General features: G+C 31.6%; 1 protein-coding gene and 1 long non-coding RNA gene across 2 annotated transcripts in view; both read right to left on the bottom strand.

The window, feature by feature from the left end:
* Positions 1–19,353, bottom strand: part of Kdm3 (Lysine demethylase 3) — a 138,123-nt gene that overhangs the window by 105,410 nt on the left and 13,360 nt on the right. Inside the window, exons 2-3 of the mRNA XM_089703034.1 lie at positions 2,143–2,292; positions 625–738 (exon numbers count right to left, since the gene is read on the bottom strand). Coding sequence (XP_089559160.1) covers positions 625–738; positions 2,143–2,292 — 264 coding nt within the window. The remainder of the gene's footprint in view (positions 1–624; positions 739–2,142; positions 2,293–19,353) is intronic.
* On the bottom strand, positions 11,191–13,560 carry LOC149482932 (uncharacterized). The gene is made up of 3 exons (XR_016316643.1): positions 13,291–13,560; positions 12,741–12,877; positions 11,191–11,900 (listed from the first exon to the last, which is right to left on the bottom strand). It is a non-coding gene; the product is annotated as an uncharacterized LOC149482932 (long non-coding RNA).

Here is a 19,353-nt window from a genome sequence, read left to right as displayed (position 1 = left end):
TTAAAGTTTGTATGAAACTATGTAGTATCTTTCTTTTTGAAGATTGCGTGAAATTATTTTTACCTGCTATAGATATAATGTGGTATTGAAGTAAATGTATTAATGTTTTGTTCTGGTGTTAAATCCTTCTATATTCTCAAACAAATGATCAGTTTCTGATGTTCAAAAAACCTATATTGTGCCTATACTAACATATCCCTACTCTTTGGCTTGCAACAACATAGATTCAAAAGGGTTTATAATTTCTGCAATAATACCATTAAATACCGATCAAAATGCCATCAAATCATTAATCAAACAAACCAACAATGACTCAGTGAATACGGGAAACAGTAAAGAAATAACGTACCTAAATTAACTAAATATACGTGATTCATCCAAATTCTTGTTAGAATTTATGTACACGGTAACAGCGTACGTGTTGTAAATATTGATTTATGTAAAGTTCTCAACATTGTTATACGGCTCGCAATTATATGCAAGAAAGCATCTTTGCGGAAATTTCCATAGTGTAAACTGCGCATACTATCGCCATCTAGCGGCGAACGGCGGAAAGTAGACTTAAACTTGGGTGAATGTTTTATTACTTTGTATTGTAACTATTAGGTTATTATAACTATTTACCTGATATGGTTGCAGGTTTGCATAATCAAGATATTGTAGCTGCTTGTCATGTAAAAACTCTACAGGCTGTGCGTCAGCTTGCAAAATTACTTCCGCAGTCAACGGAGTAAAGGTCTGAAACAAAAGTTCGAACATTAATAAGAATGCTATAATAATAATCAAGATTCTTAATACTCAAGAAGATAATCAAGATCAACAAAACATACATATTCAGTAACTTCACATAAAAACGAAAATTATACACATAATTTCGGATAGAAAAACTAAATTTAAAAACTATACCAATTTGGTTTAAAATATTTCATACCAATTTGAATACAATAGTTCAGTGTCTATTATTTTAAACTGATAATTGACTACTTTGTTATAGCCTGCTAATATTACTGCAAAGCTGTTTATTTTATAAAGTGTAACACTGAATACAAAGTTAGCGAATCTATTTTGAGTCCTGGGTGAATGCACTATAATTAGGTGTATTTATCATATAATTTTACATTCACGTAAGTACCTACATTAAAAGTTAAAAACAACTTTTAAAAATATATATTGATTAGCTTGAGAACTGGATAAACAAGTTATAAATTTTATCAAAAATACTAATAAATTAATAATATTGATTCTAAATACCAAATATGTAAATATAACATTGCTTTGTCTTCTCTGATTCAGATATGTCTCAGGACTCACCAATTATTATTATTGATTAATTATTATCTCATAGATATTATGATAAGCCATATGACCATTACATTATACAGAAAGAAACAGGAACAGTTCAACAATTTCATAATGGTTATTTAATATATTTTATTAGTTACACAAAATTCGTACAAGCCAAGAAAACGTGATCAGCATAAAAAATAGGTCTCCCGAGGTTCTTGAGCCTCGTGAGCGCATACATGAATACTGGTCTAAATACACAATATTTTAAATTCAAGTGCATTAGGCATGCAGTACATACACATAATTAATTGATAGAGGAGATATGCGGGTCTACATTAATGATGTCAAGGTTCATAACTCATTAGAGTAAGTACTTTGTTAAATACATATTCATATCTTTAATAATTACCAGCTAAATACGAGACTTCGTACTTAGAATTATTTATAAATAACGTACCTAATAGAACATGTGTTTACTTCAAACATAGACATCAATAGATGAAACTTCAGAATTAGAATTCTTTAGAAATAGTTATTTACTTATTTATCTTATACGTGAACAAACGACATAACTAATTAAGGTTACAAAATGTTGCATCCTAAATCTTTATTGTTTTAATCAATCTCTAATTTTCCATTGTAACAGGCGTTGATATAGTTGGATATAGATTATAAACATTTATAAAATGATCCCGTAATCTTCTAGATGCGCTAGTATAAGTAGAGTATGGACAATTCGAATATAGTACTACTAACGCCATCTATTATCAATGATGCAAACCAAGGAAAAAGGACTTAGTTGCTATAGTTTACAACTGCAGAATTAATTTTTATGATAATAAAAAAGAATCTTACCAGAGCTGGCCATTTAACTTCTTTATTGTCTACTTTTCTAGGCGCCCACACTAAAGTTCTTTCAACTAAAAACACACGAAACGTCCTACGCGAGTACACCGCTACCCATTCTCGACGTTGCCAGTCAACGCCATCATATTCCACTAAAACCTGTAACAAATGAAAATAATTTTAAATTAAAAATTAATGTACGCAATGACACAATGAAAGTTCCAATACAATTCATGACTGCAGGATTAAAAAATAAACACAAAAATCTCAAAATCTTTATTAGCGCCATCTTGCGTCGAGTAGCTAAACTAAATCCATCTGTACGAAGTGACTGTTTACGTAAATGGTTTTATTATAAAGAGCGATAGATGGCGTTACATGTATTTTAACACTGCAAAACCCCGCCCAAATCACGATTCGTTTAACTATTAGCTGTGTCCAATCTCAAGGTTACATCCATATGAGTAAAAGAGATAAAACATATCATAAAAAGAGAAAAGAACAATAACAAAATATCAAGTATAACTTTGGATACCTATTGAAGTTTATAGTTTACGGAATGCACTTCGAAGTATTGCCAAGTATTTATAGGTTTCTGATACAATTAATCGCCGATATTTGTTATTTTACTCATTTGTTTATATCATTCGGCATACAAATATTTTACAAGAAATATAAAAATGCGAATAGGTAAGTACTCTGTAGTAAAGTACTGCTTTACATTTGAGAAATGGCACACGTTTAATTCCTCTAAAAAATCAAATCTGTCTAATAGCTATTAGGCAGATGGGATTTCTTAAGCATACCTATTCAATGCACCCGGCAATAATATTTAAATTTAAACAGAATTTATGCAATTACGTATCTAAATGTTGGAATTTGATTATATTATGTATTTATCTAATAGTTACTTTTTAATTCTAAGTACAAATGAGATCATAATAATTATAAAGTAACTACATATTTAATATTTATTATATTTTATTTGTTTACGGTTTACGTTTTCACCTTCGTTATTTCATGCGAAAGAAGGTTGACATAATTTCAACATGACTTCAAAGAATTCGTGCTCTAAATAATAAGTGAATTAAAAATATAAACATACAGTAGCAGGTCAGTGGGCGTTCAATAATTATCAACTCAATCACAGAAATACTTAATGACTACTCACGCTTGACCTCAAGGCGATCTTAGCACGTAATGATGTTTTCAATGTCACTGGAAACTTATAGATTCTTATTTGATATCTAAGGTTTACACTTTTTACATAAAATAATCGTATTCAATGATGAATAAATATTATACGTTCATATACCTACTTATGGCATAATATGTATGATTGATGGCCCTTGCCCCTTACACACGCGTAGGTATCAGTATATATAGGGGTTTAAATATATATACCTATCCGTTATTCTCTCCTTATTCCTTGTATGTATATATGTATTATACAAGTGATAACTGCGTTAAAAACAACCGACTTCAAACTTGCACTTGCAACATTTACAAATATACAGACAAAAATGCTCATAAAATAAAAACTACTGGGCCTATCCGAATAAAATTTTTATGGGACCAATTCGACACCATCCCGCATCGAACAAAAAAAGAATCACGTAAATCGGTTCAGAAACCTCGGAGTAATCGGTGTACATACATAAAAAAAAAACATACCGGCCGAATTGATAACCTCCTCCTTTTTTTTGAAGTCGGTTAAAAACCGCAGGAACCTTGTAAAGAAACGGTTTGTAAAGCCTTGACTATAATTACTAGACAGTTTTATTGATGTAAGATGATTTATTATCTTTTAATCCCTATACACTTTATAGTTATATATCTACAGATAACAAATTTAATGTTATTTCATAATTTACTGAAATAATAATCATCCAGAAATAGTTTTTGTTACCTCCAGCATGATAATATGGCATGTGTGTTATTTTGCAGAACATTTATAGCAAGAGACCAAGGATACCTTTGTCAATTACATTGTTGTGTACAAGTGGATCTCATATATTATTATAATAATCCCGTTTAACAAGATAATGCATTTAAAAGATACAATTAATAGACTGGAATTATAGAACAATATTATCGCAACGTTATGACGTTAGGTAACTTTCCATGTTTTCAATCTTTATGGCCTTAGTATAGATGAATTTTAATTTATAGTGTAACTATACTCAATTATAGCTAAAATAGACTTGTAATTAATTAATTTAGTAACTATGTATTTACAATAAATAATAGTATTTTATGGATGTTACTACACATTGAATGCATATGCGTAATATTATATTCATATAATATGTAATTGATTTAAACAGTGTTGATTCCTGCATAGTCACCGTACTTAATAGAATACTTAACACTTAATAATCGATTACATTAAAAGGCTGTAAAAAACAACTACAAAAATATTTATTATACATTTTTAAACTCCAAAAAAGGCACAACCCACAACAAATTAACAAAGAATTCGTAAACAATGACTGCGAACTTGTATTCAGTCCATGTTATAACTGTTACTGGCCCAGTTCGCTGAAGCCCTACCGTGTGACCTTGTCACCGTATCCGAAGAACAATATTCATTACATGCAATGTGCACATTGAGATGCTTGAGTATTTATTTAGCTATGCTGTGAACTCATGGGATGAAGTATGTTATGAATGCATGCAGTTTACCTTATTAAATAAGGCCATGCACATGATGCAAGTAGCTGTGTGTTTTATTGTGTGTTATTACTTATTATTTTAATTGTCATTGACTTAAGTGTTACATAATGATAATTACGAGGCGGATATAAATGGTCTTCATCTCTGCACCACTATAGCGAATAGAGCAAAAATATATTTTCGCGAAGAATCTATATTAAATGGAAGTTTTTTGGTATACAATTTGTTTATGAACACTTTTTGTATGACATAACAAGCTCTCAAATAATAATTGAAGCATAAAAATACGATTATACTAAACAAATAATATTATTAAACTAAACACGATTTTGGAAGAAAAAGTTTCACTACATAGATGAAACTATTTCTTCCAAAATTGTGTTTAGTTAAGACAACACTACTTAGTATTTCCTAGTGTTTGCGATTTAACGTGAGACACACAGTTGCTACAAACGAAAATATGTAGCGGGAAGCGAACCCAACGTGGGTTAAGACCACAATAAACCCACTAGGTCAAATGGATTAATGACGTATGAGTTTAGACTATAATATATCCTACTACGCTCCCAGCAATGTTTGTTTGAAGGTTACTTCATTGCTAGGCAACTTCCCAACCACGCTGCAATGAAAACATAAATACCGCTTACGTTATCCTAACAAAATTGGCATTAAAATAACAGATCATGACGAGCACTTTCATTGTAACAGACGTTGGTACCGTTCCAAACCACGGACGTCTCTGATTGTACCTAGTTGAGTTCGAGCTAAAACTCGCATGCACCTTGCCAAACCTCAGACTATGATCTTTCATCTTAGCACAAAGATATATCCCAACTTTGTACCGAAGATCTGAAGAATATTTGTAGACACTAATCCCAATATAAATTAATGTTGAAGTCTGTGCAAGAGGAGCGTTGGATAATATGATCATAAATAAAAGTTCTTTTTTATACAGTACATTATACCCAAAACCACGGCGATACTACACTATATTATGTTCTTTTATTTCAATACACATAAGACACTATGCTAATTAACGGCTCATAAACGTGTTATCATATTATGAAAACAATACACGTGGAATATTAATATTGTTTTGATGGTTTTTGTACGTTTGGACTGTCAAAAATCAAAATACTCCCACTATTTGTTTCGTCAAGTTTTCTTGTGTAAAACGTCGTCATATTATTCAATTAACATTTCTGTATACACCCTAGCCAATGCCCTAGCTCTACATATTTCTAAACCAACCTAAACCTTAAACCTCTGAAAACTTACGTCTCTAAAATTTTTTGAAATACAAAATAACAGAATGCGTCATACAGTCTAGTAATATAAGAGCCCACGACGGCCAGACTTTCCTTTCTTTCGGAAAGTTGAAAGTTTCTCTGTATATGTCTCCGATACAGATAAGAACGACCAGCGACTATCAAGTTTGGGTTGTGGTTACTTTGGCAGGAAACAGGTAGTGAAGGTGTATAAAATGGTACCTAACTTTCATTATAGTTTAAAAGCTAAATTTTATATATGTTACTTGGGGACCTATAAAAAGACATTACCTTAAGAGCCAGACAGTTTTCATGGTTCTTACATCTAGCCAGACACATTTAAAAAATAACTAACATATCATCAAATTCACATAACTACCTAAAAGCGTAACAAATATGAAATAACCCACTAAAAACATTAGTTAACTATAATTATTAAAAAAATAAAAGTATAATATATAAGAAATAAAGTTATTACTTATCTTTTACTTAGACTTATGTTGATGGAATTTCACGTATCCCGATGACTTTTTTATTGTGTCATCGAGATACGTGAAATTTCATCAACATAAACCCCCGTAAAAGATAAGTAATAACTTTATTACTTATATATTATACTTTTATTTTTTTAATAATTATAGTTAACTAATGTTTTAGTGGGTTATTTCATATTTGTTACGCTTTTAGGTAGTGATGTGAATTTGATGATATGTTAGTTATTTTTTAAATGTGTCTGGCTAGATGTAAGAACCATGAAAACTGTCTGGCTCTTAAGGTAATGTCTTTTTATAGGTCCCCAAGTAACATATATAAAATTTAGCTTTTAAACTATAATGAAAGTTAGGTACCATTTTATACACCTTCACTACCTGTTTCCTGCCAAAGTAACCACAACCCAAACTTGATAGTCGCTAGTCGTTCTTATCTGTATAGGAGACATATACAGAGAAACTTTCAACTTTCCGAAAGAAAGGAAAGTCTGGCCGTCGTGGGCTCTTGATCTATAGGTATTGTAAACAAAAGAAGCCGTCTTGAGTCTCTCTAAATACCTTCTTTAACGTGGTTCAATTACTGCTCGGTTGTTCAGGGTTACAGTAATTTACTGCTCTATTTAACAAGAGGGATTACAATTAATGTTGAATAGCTTTAAATTTACAAAAAATATGAGTGTACGTGTCTAAAATTTACTTCGAATTGTTCAATATACCTAAATTGAAAAGTAGAATACAGTTGGTCGTTCTATAGCTATATTATTGCATGTGAATAATTTTGTTTCTTGGATATTTTAATGTACACGTTGGGCGCCATTAAGGTCAACGAAGTACATTAGACCCAAGATGAACATAATGTGTTTACTGTGTGTAATTTAGACCGTACAAGTTACAGGACTGTTTCTGTTACAAAGAGAATAAAGGCTCATGACATTAATAAGATAAAGTATAGGATGCTAAACTTCCTGTAACGTGAGATTAAATGTTTCGGTCACCTAATTACATTTAACAAGCCAAATTATATAGGTACTTCAATTATTTAAGTTTCCTTGCTTCTACGTAAAATATCTTATCTGAGAGAACCCGTTCTCATACAAGTTTTTAAACGGAATTAAATCGAGCTCGCTTTTGAACTTTAGTTTTCAACTCAAGTCTCTTCCAAAAGCATTTACAAGATATTCACACTTATATGCACTAAATTAAAATATTCCATACCTTTCTCACTACTTTGCATTTCATTTTAATTTTCTAGTCTCTATCACGTATAATAAGTATTTTTTATACTTTCCATTTTTATGTGATGTGTGAATGATGTTACATTTTAGATATGATCTACCTCATATTCACACATAACACTATAATCTATACGATTACTGCGCAAATCATCTGTGCAAGATGCATTTATCCTTAACGACGGCTAGCACCTGAACATTATGATTAACTGACTACTTTTTAAACATTATGAAAGATAATTTAAAATTTTCATAAACTCAATCGTATTTAATTCATCCAGCAGCATTCGCAGAGCACGCGGGAAACAAGTTCCAATAATAGAAGCTGGGTACTTATTCAAGGTTGCGTAACTAGGCCAAACGCGAAACATTTCAACTGCGACCGGAGTAAAATCACTGAATACTTTCTTGCTATGAATATTTATAAGTACTGATTATATTAGTTATCTGCTGTGTAATAACGTGAATTTTTGTAACTTTCGCTACATTGAGGAATGTTAACGATCGTAAGATATTTTTTGAGGATTGTTTTTATTCACATATAGAGAGAATTTTATTTACATTTTGCTATTAAGGCAACTAAATTGATAATTCAACATATTAATTAAACCAAAAACTTTGATATCCTTCCCAGTTGTCACACAATAAATATGGGCATACGTAAAATCTCTTCATATTCTCCATTAGTAGATATTTTAAATTCTTATCATCTTTAATGTTCATATCAATTTGTTGGTCAAATTGTGATATTATAAAGTGTATCAGCCATTAATTAACAACAACAAAAGGCTATGCACTTTAACTACGTATTGCATCTGCGGATATGTTATCAAACAAAACAAAGCCAATAAAGATAAGCAATATTTTTAAACAGCCGAACATTATCTTATGACGAATTGCTGATTAAAATTTTAAATATCGTATGCAATTTTCATTCCCACATTTTCACATAACGGAATCGGGAATGACAACAATTCGAGGAGGACGCTTCACGCATTTTCCGCCGGGTTCAGTGGGTCAATGAACGCGAGGGGCGGATCAGTCGCGCGATCGGTTGCAAAACATCGTCGACGAACCTGCCCGCCGCGCCGCGCCACTTCGCGTGACAGACTGCTTTCTATCTGTTTGTTCACAGAAGTTGATAACTTATTTGCGCTATTTAACAAATATCACGTAATAACTATAGTACTATTGTTGTTTTGAACGGAATTGTATAGCTGTACGTGAACGAATATAGTTTCTTTAATCGAACGTTCAATTGCCTAACAACGATGATAATAATTGTGTTTCTTACGACTTGCGAGTATAATGCCCTTTTAGTTTTTACTGGATTTTTATGTGGATTGGAGAGGTTTAACATTATGAAAGTAAGCTTAATTATAGAGCAATTCTATGTAACACAGAATTAAATTTAAATGATAATTTAATATCTATAAATTGTTTTGATCATATTGCTTCTATATCATGTAGCAGTATATTATGTACTATGGATCATAAATTATGCTAGACAGACAAATGTAACATGACGCTAGGTGTAACGAATTTCATCTCTCCGTTCCCACGAAGTACTCTAAATATAAACATTACGTATACCGGTACAATGTTACGCTTTTAGCGTTATATAATCTACATGTAGGTACTACATATTATATATTTGTACTAACGTAACATCCCATGACTGTAGCCACGTATGTTTATTCATATGATCCTAATAAACGACAAGGATTTACTGTATTGATTCATGGATAAAATATAATTTATTCGTGCACCAGTGGCCTTCATATTCTTTTTATAGGAAACTCTATTATAATTTATCCGTCCATTCATCCGTTCTCCATCACCTGATTTGTTGAAAGCACACTAAATCAAATAAAATACATTATATGAAATATCATGTATTATTCTCAATATTGTTCTAGCATGTTTCCCAAGGAATTAACAGAGGAAAAACGAGAATAGTATGTTAAATTAATGACTATACTAAATACTTTTATTATACTTTTTCTTCAATATAATGTACCAATTAAATATTTATTATAAATTTTAACAGTGAAAGCCACCCTCGGTCCTTGACGCTCTCTTTTGAATAAATTACAAGTTGGAATTTGAGATTTCAGTATTGTATAGAAATTGTTACATAGCTTAAGGCACTGCTTTTTTATTTATAAAGGAAATATAAAGGAAAAAAACGAAGAATGGTCTCTTGCTACAGAGACGAGTTAGGATTGAGTTGGAAAAAGAAATTTATTACACTATGCACACACAATACAATACAAGATGCAATTTTTTGTTAGTTATACCAGTACTATTAACTATTCTGTGGTTGTACTTTATAGTTATAGTATACACAAATACCTCTACACTGTACAGTTTTTTATCATCCTATAAGTAATGTAAAAAAGCAAGGATAGATAATTGCTTCCGAGACATTCAAATAACATTCGGTAGATCGATTATTCCTTTTTCAAAGTCTTTTAAATGCCAGACGAACTAAATAACAAAATACTATTTTCCGTGAACTAAACAAAATAGCAACAGGAATGTCAATGTTCGTGTTGACCTTGTTTATGTAGCACGACCTTCAATCCATCCATATTCAATGAGCTATACTTCTAAAATACGTATCTTTATCAAAACAAACATACGTATCAAATATCAATTACGCATGTATGTAACTACCTACATAGTACGCGAATTCGTACTTCACCATGACTCGTATGCGGTACGTACCTATCTGTTTAGCAATGAATGACTTGACATCATTCCGCTAACGGCTGTGCGAATGTTTGCGTGTGCACTAATATAGCCTAAATTATGGATGGAGATCATTAAAGATACATACAGAACTCTCCTACTGACTCTAATTTAATATGCAGTAACCAATCTATGACTTGGGAGAGTTAATCACTACTAAAAATATAACAAAATGCAGGAACGTTAGTTCTTATAAGTTAAAACGACGGCTGGCTGGAATTTTTACACTAGTACATAATTTAATAAGTTTTATAATAAACGCTTTGAATTTTAAACTTGATGAATTTACAACATATTACATGTATGTTCATTTGAATAGTGTGTAGTCTTATACATCTAGACCAGGGTTACATCGCTCAGACTAGTTCAATTACCGGATCCGAATAATTCATTAACAAGACTAATTACCAGATAGACTCACAAAATGTATTGATTGCGATTGTAAATACAATAGTTAATATGTAACAGATGGTTACTTGTAAACTAGACGAAGGTCAACTGTAAATTAATGTTCTATTTTGAAATAACACGTGTACACTGTACTTAAGACGAAATACAATCATGCTTGTGCACCTTTTGGGCTACGCCCCCTGGGTGGAGCATAAGAGCGCGCGGGACGCTTCACAAAATTCCCCTCGCCACGCCACACAACTGAATAGATGACGGAAACATACGGAACTAACGGAGGTTCAATGAACTTTACTTATATTCTTATATTCGCGCGGTTAAAGCTGAGTAAAGCGATCCGGCAACGTCTTTTCGTTGCCGGGCCCATCGAACTAGAAAAATCGACCTTTGTTCCTTTGCACGAAGGTCGATTTTTAATTGGTACAAATCTGATTACAAAAACTGAGCTTGCGACTAAATTATTTTATGATGTAATTACATATTTGTTATTGTTAGAATTGTCGCTACCTACGTTACTAGCTTATTTTCAAATCTTTGTAAACAAATTTTATAGTTTTTCGACATGGGAACTTTACGTACAATATGATAATAAAAATACATAAAAGAATAATGCTATTTACGTTTGTTTTTTTTTACATTATTATCGGTTTTAAAAGATTAAAAAAAGCGGGTTTTTGTTTTTATATCATATTTATTGAAAAAAAAAAACAATAATAGACAAACAAATATTATTTACAATTTTGATTATTTTTGAATAAATATATCCGACATTTTGATATACTTATTATACTTATTTTGCATCAGATATTTTCGAATGCTGGTTTTGTTACCATTTTATTGTTCCAATGTTTATCTTCTTGATACGACTTCTTCTCCTTGTTCCGTAAATAAATATGTCTCTTGCCCGTTACTTTGAGCTATCCTTGTACATTGAGGTGCTGAAACAACCATAATAAGTTATAATAGGAGAAAAATTAATTAATAATACCTCTTATAATACCACGATTATTATAAAGATACTGTCATCAAAACTAGAAAAAATTGCACAGCTGTGTACGTTCCTTTGTCGCTTTATTATCCTAGCCCGTAATAAACTCGATTGTCGGCGTCATACATAGCAAACTTTCTGAGAAAATCGTTCTTTTGTTTGCAAATTTTTACGGTTGACCGCAATTATTATAACAAGTGCTTTTATAAAATATGTAAAAAATTTCGCAGCTGTGTCTGTTCGTTTATCGCTCTATTGTCCTAGCTCGTAAAAAAGTCGTTTGTCGGCTTAGTTACCTACATACTTCATAGTTACATAACTACAAATTTTTCAAATATTTTTTATATAAAATTTATAAGTAATTATGCTTATGCATAATATGCAAATAGTATTCATAAAAACAAATAAAAAAATTACTCATACATACATTCATTCGAATTGATATATGTATAAATAAATATCCTTTATCTAATCCTGTCTAGATCTAATCCTTGTCTTGGGATTGCTCACATGTGTATAGAATTGTAAGTAGATCAGCAATAAGCCTAAGATAGCATGATATCTAATAAGTAAAAAAATTACAATTACCGGTGCAGTGAAAGACCTCAGACAGTAGTTATAATACAATAAAAAAAAAACAAAAAAGTTGTACGCAATAGGGTTGAAATAAAAATTGTTTCTGATCTCACTGGTAATTACCTACCCGTCAGTGATAACTTACACTAGTCTGAAATATTCCACTATCTTCAATCTTATGACTTATAAATAAATGACATAAGAATAAACTTACACAAAAAAAGTACTATGTGAAACTGTCTGAAGATCCATATCACTTTCTGGTAATCATGGTTGGTCTAAAAGACCAACGTGTCTTTATTGCGTCCTGGCTTGCGAGCTGCACATCGGATTTTTCGTGGTCGCGCTTCGCTATTAGAAATAAACATACATACACAAATCAGTAGTATATTTATTGGAAAATGAAATCTCAAAAAACAATTAAAACATTACCTATATATACCAATAATAAAATTATAAATAAAAATAAAGACAGAGTGCATAAAATTATAAAATCTTGATTTGTGCGTTGCTAAATTCAGACTTTGTAAACATATATGTACTAATACAAAAATCATAAATAGGTAATGAAATCTCAAAATATGACTAAAATAATATTACTTATTACAAATAAAAATAACTATCAGATTTTCATTTATGCGTTTCTCAATTTAGACTTGTAAACATATATCTAGTAATCAAAATATTTGAAGTTGAAATCTTTAGACTTGTAGCGACCTAAAGACATAATAAATATAAATAAGCATGATAAACATTAAACTTACCTATTTAGATTCAATAACTGTAGTTTCTTCATCTGCCTTCGCAACATTTTATTCCTAATGTTCTCACCATCAATGTTTTGGCCACCAAAATTCACCATGTTTATGAAAAACTTTAGTAACACTAACACTAAATCACGTATGCGAGTAGACAACGGCACCGCGCGAAAAAGTTGTACAGGACTGCTCTCTAAGACGCGTTGGCGTCGACTAACAGGAGGCGGAACGGCGGAAGCGACCGGCCTGCGCGCAATTTTTTGATCATAGTTTATAAATATATTTTTTTTAAATTACTGATGTATTAACTGAAAAATCTAATCCCGTACGTCCCTCAAGAATTGAATGGAAGTGGATGTGGATAAAGTTTCATTGATATTACTTTACTATTGTCCAAATGAAATTGAGTCACCGTTTAATTTTTGGGCAACTTCACAACGTTTTTCTATCGAGGCAAATTTTGTCAATCGTGTTTCGGTTCCCAAACGTCACTAAACAAACTCTTCAATTAAATAAATCGATAAATAAAAAAAATCTAATTCAAAGTTTTTGAAGAAAAAAATTAATTCTCCGTGCGCTCGAAACGTCTGTTTTGGGTCTCATTTCGCCTTAAATGCATACGATTTATATTATCGTTTTCAAAAGTGTTGTTCTTGTGAATTACCTGTAAGTTTAATATCGTTACTAAAATTTGTACTCGTATTCGGATTCGTTTGTGTTACTCTTTTTGGTCATGTAATTTTATAGCTACAATTAACATGAACACGAGAATTTCGTATTTAAATCGATTATGTTTTTGTATTCGAATATAGACTCCGTTATCGTAAACATTAATTACCGACACCATATTCGACACAAGTCACAATGAGTAAGCATGTTAAACCTGAGTTGTATTTTCGTTCAAGAATCATTTGTGGGTGGAGGTCATTTGAACATCTGCTTCACTTGGTGGTGGGGTTAATTTTAATGGTGAATGTATAAATTATTACAATTTAACGTATACCTTTTGAGATTTTGAAAAAGATGATAGGAAATGCACTTAGGCTTAAGGATGGTTTGCAGCCAGTTTTAGCTATCAATTTGATATGCAAACTGAGTGTATACTTTTATAGTTCACTAAAATTACAAAAGGAACAGACTCAGGTAAGACTAGCGCCATAAATACAATCACATATAACATCAAAGCTTTTTGTCAGAGCAAGCAAAGAGGCAGGTGAGCCACCTTAAATCCTTCCTCATCCACACCGGATTCCACAAAGCATGCGCTTCGATCAAAAACATTTCCATCAACCAGAATAAAGCAGAAGCAGATCCTATTTATAAAACTCGCTCGTTCATAACGCTTAGTCCTCGGGGGATGGAGCAAATACGGAGGAATACATTGCGTATATGTATGTATTTTTAAGTATAGAATTTGAATATTTTAAATGGCAATGTGAATTATTTATGATTTTTTTTAAGAAACCAACAGTATATAATTTTTCAGGGGTAGCCTAGTTATATAGCTTCGCTTTTAATTTATTACAAACTAGAGGTCCGCCCCGGCTTCGCCCGTGGTAAATATTTCGCAATAAAAGGTAGCCTATGTCCTTTCTCGGGTATCAAAATATCTCCATACCAAATTTCATACAAATTGGTTCAGTAGTTTAGGCGTGATTGAGTAACAGACAGACAGACAGAGTTACTTTCGCATTTATAATATTAGTATGGATGATATTTAAATACAATATAAAATACATAATATTAGTAGTTAGTACGTATCATGAATAGTTTTTAATGGATAGTGAGACTTCTATATTTCTGAATACTTCTATAATTTAAATAAATTTTAAATAACCGGTATATTTATGATTTATTATAACCAAAAGAGCGAGTTCATTATCGTCTAAAGAACTACAAAATTAATTACCAACCGTTATAAGAAAACCCGATGAAATATCAAGATTTCATGAATATTACACAAGAGAGCAAATGAGGATCTTATCTTCAAAAGATCAGACAAATTCAATTCAAAGACGTCTCTCGGTAAAGTTCCGACAGAAATAGAAGTTTTAGTACTTCGTTCTTAATAATTGATAAACTCTGGTATCCGCACAATTAAAACATAATTTACTTTTCACTGACTTCAGAATAGGTCTATCTCAATTAGTAATAAGAAAATCCGTCTCTTTTGAATACGTTGTCGTTATTCGTTTTAATATATATTTGTGATCTGTTTAGATAACTTCTAACACTATTCACATAATTCATTACACAAATAAATCACCAATAGTATCTAAATTCTAATGAAATGAGAATTATCATTGGAGAATTTATCATCAAATCACAAGAACCTTTTAAAAATAACGGTCTATCTTCAAATAGCTCGTGTTATCTAAAATCATTCCATTATAACGAACAAACAGGATCAGCTGAGGGTGCGCGTGCGTGCACCGATGCACCAGCGGTCAATGCACGCAGCAGTTCCGGTTCTACGATCAACATATTCCTAAACAAATTTTTCTAGAGCAACTATTGACTAATACACTAACGGGAACGCTTGTATGATCTTTCGTAACTATGAGGTTTAGAGGACGGATGCTGTGTTTACATTTTCATGTGATAGACAAATAAATGACGACAGTTCTTGCTTTTTAGATGATCGCTTTATTGACTTCCTTGTGATCCCTTTAAAGGAATGCAGACGTACATCGCAAATGCATTAAATTTAATATAGTCGATTTAAAATAGTTTTCGTAAGGTGTATTATGTTCAAATGGAAAGAAAAAGCATGAAAAAAGGTTTTGAGTACTTTCTACGGTTCTACTTTTCTTTCTTTCAATAAATTCCTAACCATTTAATTAAACATCATACGATACCCACATAGCTTCGTAAGATTTGAATATAACACCCAATTGAGATAAACTAGTCATTGTTGTCAACAAGTGACTACAAAAATAAATATTACGTAAATCTGAAACAAGTGTTAAATCAGAATGTCCATTATTTGAATAATTCAAAGCCAGTGTCTTGGATGAACAGTGGTCGGAATGATAACACATGGATTATCACGTAAGAATAAATTTAACTTGAATAGTTAAAATTTGTGTTGTACACTTACAAAACTCGAAATGCATGCATTGTCAAACTATAGAATTAGGAAAGTTAAACATATAGTTAGGTATTCTCTAATATAATAAAAAAGAACATTAAGAACAAATTTGATATTAAGATAACTGTCCATTGAAAACGAATACCCCTATAACTACTAACACATTTAAACCCATCAAATGCAGGACTAAAAATAACTTTATTACTCCTACGGCCTACCTAAGTGCAAATTTTTCAAATTATAGAAATACTATTTTCTGTTTTAATTGATATAATTGCCCTAACGATGTTCAAATTAGCAGTAGTATAAAAACTTAAACGTGAGGCAACGTATGTTTTTGTTTGATACTGATTGCGTAACTCGTGAATTTTTTATGAAACATTTTTGCAATGTTTTATTTTTATGCTCGTTCACGGAAAAACATTAGCTTGTGTTTTTCTTGAAATGAATTATTAAATTCTTAATTATTTCGGGAGCAAACGAGAGCATCACAGACAAGTGAAAGTCATTTGAAAGACTACTTTCCAATATTTATTTCCGAAACAAATCTGCTCGACTTGTCATTCAAGATTGTGTACCTGAAGCTGCAGCTGCACAGACTAACAAAAGCGTCATTAGTACACCTTTATTGAATAAATGTTAGTAAATTGGTTTTATTAATTACATAAGTTACGATTTTCAGTTAGAGTGCAAAATTCATCAACATTATCATATGCTACTTAAAATATCAAAACGAAAGCATCAAATGAGCATAGAATGATCAAACTCCGACAATACATACATCCGATGGAACTTTGAACCTGTAAGTGTTCCAACGTATAAATATACACGAGGCACTTTCAATTGGCATGACGGGTCGCTATTCGTGTCAATATCAACATGCACCGAGGCGAACATAAGAATTCATTTTCATGTCGAATTGATGAAAATTCCTTAGCTCTGTACTACGTACGTAGGTATACACGCAAAACGTTTTTCACATACTAAGCGTATAAGTATTATAATCCGCCTAACACTAGTTGGAAAACTTACAAACTATTTCAACGATGTACGTAACTATGTATGTATTATATTTATACAGCGGGTATTGCGTTCTCATTTGCATTTATGATTATTTATTTATCTATTATTAATTATATATTTACAATACGTCATACTAGAGTATAGTATCTCATACAATATAAATACTTTATAACAAAGAGCCTTTGGCAATTAACAAGATGTAATTGCTAACAAAATTTAAGCTAAAACCTGTATCGCTATTGACCCACTAATTCCCAACACCTACGCGTACTGTCATATAGCACACTTACCTATAATGTCAAGAAAGTTAGATATCATTTAATATTTTAAGTTTTAAGCATATGTATGTATTTGGTCTCTAGTTAGTTTCATAAAAACACGAGAATATTTCAAAATAAAATATTACATTTAAGTATGAAGCTGCAGCTTGCCCTTGAAACTAAGTATCACACAACGCATATTACTGGCTCATCTCGATTTCGACACACAACCAGCTAAAGCTGTTTGTATATGCCAACATCTTGCTATTTCCATAAATTAAATAGAAGCATCAAAACTTTTTGTTGAAGTTAAAATCCAGGCCTACCGAGCGCCCCGATCTCGGCTCTAGGGCACGTCCCAATTTCAGCCCTCCGCATTTTGACCTACTTCTGAACACAGCTCATTTAGAGTAGCTACGGATTGGGGTTGCATATTAACGTCCCTTGCATATTATACGGGTTTATATAGATGCTTTAATACCATTCCAAATGGAAGGCACCGAAACGTTGTTTATAGCAAACACATTTAAATTACTGCATGTATAGATGTATGTGTTTAAAATTTAAATCGCTGCGCTTATATGCTCATTTATATGTACAGTGTACTATGGTTATACTATTACCTATATTACAATTTGAATTTATTCTGTAATTCCTGTGTATCTCACAATTGCACAATATTTAATATTATATATAATTCCATAGTTATATAATGCAAAATATTTAATCTATTCAAAGAAGTTATAAATAAACGAAACCACTTTACGAAGGACAACGTCCATACTCCATATACCAAAATTTACATTTACATTGTTTATTACATACCTACTTCGTGTTACATATTTGGTTAGTCATTGTTGCTATAATAATTGCGTCTCAAAATTCATTGAAGTATCGATCCACTATGTTGTAATTTTACAAAACTATGTTACTCGTAACAGAATCGACACAAGATACAATACAACAAAGCAAGGCGAAAGGTCAACGCCCGCTTCCTGCGACAGCCGAACTCATGTCGCAACTCACAATGAGAGTTACAAGGCCGCTTCTATTTTGGCGTACCATTAGTCGACTCACGAAAGTATTGTACGTCAGAATTTCAATCGTTCATGCATACCTATTTACCATTTATGTACGTTACAATCGAATGCCTATGACTCGCTCGAAACGTTTGGAAGCGAAGCGACGCGACGAGACACAAAATTCAGCGTTGGTAATTGGTATTACCACAGACTAATAATAATATACGGTATTACAATAAGGTAAGTAACATTCCTTTATTTTTTTGTGTTCTTTAAGTCTAACGATTGAAAAGCCACATCAGAATATACAAATTATTTCCTTTTTAAATACGCTTGATTTTGAATAGTACACTTTTTAAATTATTTCTACACAAAAGTCTAATTCAACGTAATAAGGTAGACAATAGAGATAAGTTCAATTAGATTTTTTATACATTATATCTTTCTCCGAAAGGGAATCGTTCGGAAATCTAATCAACATAGTAAATGGATCGATAATTATGTTTACGTTTTATAAACTCGAAGCGGACCAACCGGTTGTACTCGGCAGGTACAGACAGCCAAGGCAGGCCGTTATTTCACAATAATTTTATGTACCTTTATATATTATGTACTATAATATCATATGGAAACGTTTTGTTCAAGTTGCCTTAGAAACCTGAGATTATGTTAT

This window comes from Colias philodice, chromosome 14 (genome assembly GCF_061535455.1).
Source record: "Colias philodice isolate Cphi_HAF_F1 chromosome 14, ilColPhil1 Martin Lab GWU primary, whole genome shotgun sequence".
NCBI lineage: Eukaryota > Metazoa > Arthropoda > Insecta > Lepidoptera > Pieridae > Colias > Colias philodice.
This window is presented reverse-complemented; position numbering and strand designations above follow the sequence as displayed.